Source organism: Limanda limanda, chromosome 19, assembly GCF_963576545.1.
Source record: "Limanda limanda chromosome 19, fLimLim1.1, whole genome shotgun sequence".
Lineage (NCBI taxonomy): Eukaryota > Metazoa > Chordata > Actinopteri > Pleuronectiformes > Pleuronectidae > Limanda > Limanda limanda.
The window spans coordinates 5,772,876-5,780,671 of NC_083654.1; the positions used below are offsets into that span (position 1 = coordinate 5,772,876).

The 7,796-nt window shown below is 42.7% G+C and overlaps 1 protein-coding gene across 1 annotated transcript; it reads right to left on the reverse strand.

Moving 5' to 3' along the window:
• Positions 1–432: 432 nt before the first annotated feature.
• hdac1 (histone deacetylase 1) lies at positions 433–6,445 on the reverse strand. The gene is made up of 12 exons (XM_061092680.1): positions 6,334–6,445; positions 5,388–5,500; positions 4,831–4,948; positions 3,838–3,912; positions 3,577–3,715; positions 3,125–3,266; positions 2,939–3,031; positions 2,636–2,744; positions 2,170–2,550; positions 1,924–2,079; positions 1,792–1,837; positions 433–1,357 (listed from the first exon to the last, which is right to left on the reverse strand). Exons 1-12 carry the CDS (start codon positions 6,380–6,382, stop codon positions 1,330–1,332), a joined length of 1,449 nt encoding a protein of 482 aa, XP_060948663.1. The 5' UTR covers positions 6,383–6,445; the 3' UTR covers positions 433–1,329.
• Between the last annotated feature and the right edge of the window lie 1,351 nt (positions 6,446–7,796).

Sequence of the window (7,796 nt, forward strand, 5' to 3'; positions counted from 1 at the left end):
ACCAGAACTACTAAGTCCACCCCAAGGTTATGTGTGGAGTATTTTTTGTGTAGTAGCCAGATGAAAACATAACATCTCTGGCAGAGATACCAAATAAAATATTAATCTGCTGGAATTGAAAAGAAAACGCAGTGGTAGGATTTCTGTTTAGTTTTCAGACCTGAGGCACGTTCAATCAAACTTTATGCAGTTTAAAGTGTGAAACATTGACTGAGATTTTCCCCCATGCCAAGGATGGCCCTCCCTGCTGCACTGTTTGTGTATTCCACATTTAAATGTAACGTTTCAATCCTTTTTTGGTTCAAGCTGAACGCAGCTGACATCTAAACTACAAATACCTGCTGAAGTATTGAACCATAAAAATAAACAACTGGAATAAACCCTAGATTTTTGGACAGCACGTGCACTGTCAATAATATCAAGACGTGAACATAGGTTCTTAATTTTTATTACAAAGTCATGATAATAGACATTTCACAAGGATAGAACTCCACACAGCCACATGTCGAGCGTTGGAGCAGCTCACTCCACCTTTATAATGGTACAAAATATCTAAAACAGGTCACTCACTCCCCAACCAATGTTCATACACATTCACACAAACCATCAGGAGGAGAAACACCGACTGTGAAAAACACTGTCTTCATAGGAAGACGGGATGAAGGGACAGACGTTAAAAGTAAAAAAATAATAAAATTAACACTGAGCATAGAACAGGGACTGACTGGGTAAAATGCAGAGTATTATGTACACGGTAAAAGGCGACATCATTCTAAACATGCATTCACTGGTAAATGAACACAGCAAAGCCAGACCTTCAGTTTGGTGAATGCTGGTTATTCTAACAGTACCATAAATAGACATTTTTGCATGTGAGCACTAGACTTATAAATCATCTACGTCTCTGCAGGTAACTTTTAATGGGCCCCACATATGTTAAATCTGAAATGGCATGAGAGTAACAGTAACGCTCTAGATCTTTACATCAGAGCAGACCTGGTTCACACTATGGCTGGAAAGGATTTATGGCGTTGTTTTTCACTCAATGGAGCTCCAGGTGGGTGGGGTTAACATTCAAGAGAAAAGGGCAACATAAAAGTCATGTTTTATCATTCATCAAATACTGTGTAAACGTTCTGGTCAACACCCACACAACTGGTGCTTCACTGGGCTTGGAAACAGGGGTGGCAAAATGTAAACCAGGCCGGCCAATAGGAACACAGGATAAAAGTGGAATACAGGAAGGTCCTGTCATCATAGGAGGATAGTAGAGGAATCAGTGGGGCTTGAGGAAAATAGTACAGCCGCCATTCTTTTCTGTGCCGGGCTTCAAGTTGTCTTCACCTCCTCTTTTGGTCTGGAACACAAACAAGGTTTTTAAGCACCAACATATCTGGCAACCAACTGTCAGCAGGGTAACTTCGATTTTACCAAAACGGCTTTGATCAGGAAACAACTGATACGGACACTTGACTGTTCCGAGCAGTCATAAGTCATTTCTGTTGCTGAAAAGTAAAATCTTCATTTATGTAATTAGATGAGAAGCTTGGTGGTTTATCCTCACAACACAGAAAGTGTCACCAGCAATGCGTATTGGGGCAATGAGACAGGAGCAGAATGGTTTTTGAAAGACAAAACCCACAGTGCATGAAGGCAGCATCATTTTCTGCACTTCAGAAGTGAAAGCAAATATTTTCCTTCTTTTAAAAGATGGAATAAGACACAATGAAGAGGGTTCTTGAAACTTGGCCGATCTGTTGTACTACTCGTCTTTGAATGTGCATCTCTTACCCTGACGTGTCCATCTTCTCTTCCTCCTTCTCCTCCTCTTTGACTTCTGGGAAGCAACAAGACAGATGAATAAAATATTAATCATTTTTAATTTAACTCCAAATACAAGGTTGTCTTGGGAACGAGAGTTACCTTTCTTTTCCTCTCCTTCCTTCTCTTCCTCCTTCTTTACTCGTTTGGGCTTCTTGTGGTTGGCTGCGTTCCGGCGGCCTCCTCCATGCCCCTCCGCCTCGTCCTCAGAGTCAGAAAACTCCTCCTCACATGCTATCCTCTTGTCATGGGCCCGAACTGCAAACCAAAAAACAGGCATAGTTCTTTAATGTACCTTCAAAAGCAAACAGACTTGACCAAAGTTCTGCATTTATGAACGTCTCTTACTAGAGACGCGTTTGTCGGGGTCCTCCTCGTCCTCGTCTGCGCTGTCTGGGTGCGGGGCGTCCTCTGGGATCGCCTGCATCTGGGTACCGGGGGCGTGTGGCAGCATGCGCAGGTTCTCAAACAGGCGCTGCTTGATCTTCTCCAGGTACTCGTTGGTGTTCTGGTTGGTCATGTTGGACGGGCTGATGTGCAGCTTGAAGTCGGGCCCAAAGTACTCAAAGTAATCGTTGTAGGGCAGCTCATTAGGGATGGAGCAGTCCAGGGCTACAGCCGTTTCGTAGGTCCAGCAGCGAGCCACGTTACGGATGGTGTAGCCGCCGCCGCCCAGCATCAGAAGCGGCAGGTTGAAGCTTTTGATGTACTCCACACATTTGGCATGGCCTAAAAGAGTCAACACGTACTCATGTTTAATTCCCAGTAAGTTTATAAGAGATCCCTTTTTGGAGCGTGACGTGTGTGTTCATACCTTTGATGGTGAGGTTGAAGCAGCCCAGTCTGTCGCCAGACAGAGAATCAGCTCCACACTGGAGGACCACAGCACTCGGCTGGTACATCTCCATGACTTTAGCCATGATCTAAAAACACACACACAAAAACTCAGAAATGTCCCATTCAGGCATGACCTCCACAGAATGCCCGCACCATGATGTCCGGACTTTCCCTGGAGTTTGCCTTTCACTTATGAACAAGATTCTCCAGTGTTCACAACAACACAAATATCTCCGGATTGATTGATATTTAAATAGTTACTTCATAAAAACAGACTTACTGGTTTGAAGATGGCTTCATAGGACTCATCGTCAATGCCGTCTCTAAGTGGGTAGTTGACTGCATAGTACTTTCCCTTCCCAGCTCCAATGTCCTGCACATATTGAAGATATATGTCTGAGTTACGGTCTACATCTGCACAAGTAACAACTGGTTTCTACAAGAAAATTGAGAACAAACGACTCACTCTCAGGTCTCCGGTGCCGGGGAAGTACTCCCCGTACTTGTGGAAGGAGACAGTCATGACTCGGTCTGTGGTGTAGAAGGCCTCCTCCACCCCATCACCGTGGTGAATGTCAATGTCTATGTATAACACTCTCTGATGGTACCTGCACAGTACAGACAATTCTGTTAATGACATCCTTAGAGACTCCAAGTTCTGGGACAGATAAATAATTGCATTCAAAACTTGTACCAGCCAAGAAATAAGAAAAAGTCAAAGGCAGCAATCTGGTATTTGGCATACAAGAATGATTTGATTGTGTGCGTCACACATAAAGCTCCATGGCAGGTGTGGATGCAATCCAGCAAAACTTCAATTCATGCCAGATTCTGTTTTTGCTCCAAATGAACAAACCCTGTCAGATGGGTTTAGAAACAGAACATGTACAAACCGAGCAGCAGCCAGGCTCAACTTACTTGAGCAGCTCGAGGATGGCCAGGACGATGTCGTTGACGTAGCAGAAACCAGAAGCCTCAGACTTCTTGGCGTGATGGAGTCCACCTGCCCAGTTAATGGCGATATCTGTCTGCTGCTTGTTCAGCTTCACTGCTCCAGCTACGAGAAGGAAGGAACAAAATATCAAAATATGTCAAAATATGGCGTTAATAAAAATGACGTCAGTCCTCTGTGAAGACGGTGTCACTATTGTTGTCGTATGCGTGGTTGGGACGACGTACCGACAGAGCCTCCTGTTGAGAGCTGGCAGAACTCGAACAGACCGTCAAACACTGGACAGTCCTCTCCAACATTGACTGTGAGGACGAGACAAGGACAGAAAGATTTAACATACGTGGACAGAGACAGGGTTAAAAAATCAAACTGAACACAATTAGGGTTGCAAAGGGTTGGAAAGTTTCCGGTAAATTTCCGGAAACTTTCCTTGGGAAGTTTAGCTCGGGAATTTTGAAAAAATAAATTAATACGCAAATTAAACGCTGAGCAATAAAAACATCATTCAAAACTCTATTTTAGAGATGTATAGAATGCAGCACACGATGCACGTTGAATTTCAACCCTCCTCTGTGCATTCTTCCATCACATGCACAGTAATTCCCAGCATACTGCACACTACAGCACTATTGAAGCCTGCTGTAGTGTGCAGGACTAGTCAGGTACGTTTCGATGATATTACTGGGGAAAACATATTAGCATGTTGATTGAGGATTGTTCATCTGTTCATCTAGCCTATTTTCATTCATTTATCCATCAATTGTAAAATATGTTTACAGACGATACCAATTGTTTGGCTAACTATTTATATCTCTGGCATTGCATTAGTGTTTTTTTACAAACTTTTTTCTCATCTTATTCTACAGAACAATGCCACGTGCACTATCTCATGTGTGGAGACATTTCACCCCATCCAATGTAGAAGGAAAGGCTGTGTACATTTGCAAATACTGTGCAAAGACCTATGTTAAGAATGACACAACGATGCAGAAGCATATAGTCAAGTGCCCAAAGTTTCCTCAGGGCTCAAATCACCCTATGACAAAACAAAATGTTTATATTTATGTCTGTATATGACAAGGTAAATACAGTTAGTATAAATTACCCACTACCTAAACACAATACAGTTCCTCATGGCGTAAGTCTGGCAGAGTGTCGGAGAAGATGAGCCCTGCAGGAAGAATACTTGAGCATCTGTCGGAGGACAAGTGGACACTCACATCTCTGCATCTGCTTGCTGTACTCAGACATGTTGTCTGGTCGGATGGACCTCAGGAACTTGATGTAGTCATCGCTGTGGTATTTTGTCATCTCCTCACCGCTGGCTTTGTGTGGCCGCTGGAAACAGAAGCAAAGGTAGCGCATCAACACCCAGGTTGATGACCAGGGGATTTTCATGCTGACATTGTGGAGGGATGACTGGTCAGTGTGATGAAGGGTTTGGTCTAAAAAAGTTCATCTGGAGCTCTGCGTTCTTTTTGATAAGGAGCACTGGGATATTCAGCAATCATCACCTTACCGATCTGATAACTCTTTGACATGGGGATTTAGGAAACTTTGATTAACCAGCGAATGCTGGAATTTTTCAAATCGGTGTTAACTTAAACACTCATTAAGGCATGTGTGATAAAAAGCATAGATGGAGTAAATCCTTTGATCTCTTTGAAAGTTACTCATCTCAAGTACACTCAAGTTTTCAAAAAGCCCTACTTTTGAGAATATGGTGTAAACTTGCCAGAGTGAAACTTAAAAGATTGTGTGGAGTGCTCCAACTCACATAAATCTCCATTTTCCTGTAGAGTCCATAGTTGAGGAGGAGGTTGTGTGTCATGCGGATCCTGTGGGGTTTCATGGGATGGCCCTGGCCATAGTAGTAGTTCCCCACATCACCTGGGAGAGAGAAAAGGGACACATGCAAGTGTATTTAGCAAATAAAACAAAAAAGATTTTATATCCCACATGTTAGAGTGGACTCAATACCATACTTCATTCAAAAATGTTCCCTGAATATCTATTAAATGTGAGGGAAACGAACCGTTCCTGAGTTTGACCTACATCCTCATCACGGCTGATTGATTGTTCTGACATGTTAACAGTATGATGCTGTACAAAACCCCGTTGATCTGCTACTACACAGTTATAAATGCGAGAGTACGATCGATTTTTACAGGACTGCTGCTTATTGATTATTCACACGCTTTCTGACCCAGAGGTTTTTCAACATAAAGGGCAATAATGTGCCACTTTTCTTAAATAGTATTACACAACACAAAAGAGTTCAGGTGACATTGCTTCAGTGGATACGATTATTGTGCACGACGACTTCCCCCAATTCCTGGAAGTTGTTAGAAGACAGACCGATGTGATCAGCGCCGGAATTAGCTACAGACACACACATTTGACAGTGCAACGCAACGCTTTTACAAAATAAAAGGATGGATTCCGGCCATCGGATAACGTGGGAGTGAGGGGGAGCACCGGAGGAAACCCTGCGTGCAGCTTCAGGCTATCTGCTAGCGAACAAGCTAATGCAGCTGGGTTGCTCTAGTTAGCCTATCGAGGAAGCTAACGTTAGCATGCTACACCGGCTAGCTCAGCCGTGATGTGCTGCACACCCGATTCAAGAAAAAAGGGGAAAACGCGTTAATTGTCCTGGACATCGAGGCGCCGTGGAGTCTGCTACAGCTGCGAGAGAGTCTGAGGCGAACAAGCTGGATATTTACCGTCATAGTAATAGCAAACTTTTTTCTTTGTTCCTGGAGACAGCGCCATTTTACACCAATTAGCCCCCCGACTCGCACCCGCCGGCTCCGCTGCTGCTGCACCGTGGAGCTGGCGCTGAGCTCCCGTCCACCAATTACAGGCGCTACCCCGCCCGGCCGGTAGGCGCCGGTGTGACAGAGCGAGCAGCTCTGAAGGCTGCACCCCCAACCAGACAGTGAAGTCTAGACTGTGCACATCTGGACCTACATAAAGGTATATGGATAGAGAGGCTTTTAAGGACACGATAGAGGTGTTTAAGGACATGATACAGGATACAGGATATAAGTATATAAATATAGTGGTATTTAAGGATATGATCGAGGTATTTAAGGATATAATCAAGGTATTTATATAAAGGTTGTCTAAGGATATGAGAAAGGGGTAATTTACATGATCGAGGTATTTAAAGATGTGATAAAGTTTATGTAAGGATATCAGAAAGGGGTATTCAAGTACATGATCGAGGTTTTTAAGGATGAGATGTAGGGGTATTTAACCCTGTAGCACCCCTTGTTGCTACAGGGTTGATCAAAAACATGATCAAGGTTTTTAAGGATACAATATAGAGGTATTTAAGGATATCATATAGAGGTTTTTAAGGACATGATTAAGGTGTTTAAGGACATGATACACGATATAAGTATATAAATATAGTGGTATTTAAGGATATGATCAAGGTATTTAAGGATATGATCAAGGTATTTAAGGATATGAGAAAGGTTATCTAAGGATATGAAAAAGGGGTATATAAGTACATGATCGAGGTATTTAAGGATGTGATAAAGTTTATTTAAAGATATGAGAAAGGGGTATTTAAGTTCATGATCAAGGTTTTTAAGGATAAGATATAGAGGTATTTAAGGATATCATATAAAGGTTTTTAAGGACATGATATAGGTATTTAAGGATATGATAAAGGTTATCTAAGGATATGAGAAAGGGGTATTTAAGTACATGATCGAGGTTTTAAGGATGAGATGTAGAGTTATTTAAGGATATGATACAGAGGATTTTAAGGACATGATTGAGGTATTAAGGATATGGTATTTAGGGGCGGGTGTGGCTGAGGGGTAGAGCGGTCGTCCTCCAACCTGAAGGTCGACAGTTCGATCCCCAGTCTTCCCCATCTGCATGCCGAAGTGTCCTTGGGCAAGATGCTGATGCTCGAATTGCCCCTCATAGAACAACATAGTGCTGCTAATAGATCCACTGAATGAATGTGTGTGTGAATGGGTGAATGTAAAACTGTACTGTAAAGAGCTGTGAGTGGTCATTAATACCAGAAAACAAAACCATTTAAGGATATGATATAGATAGATATACTGTATACCACATGTGAGATATGTTTGAATGAAACATGTTGAAAAATGCACTTTGTATGTCGTAAGAGATGAAACTATGAGACGGTGGGAGAGACTTGAGT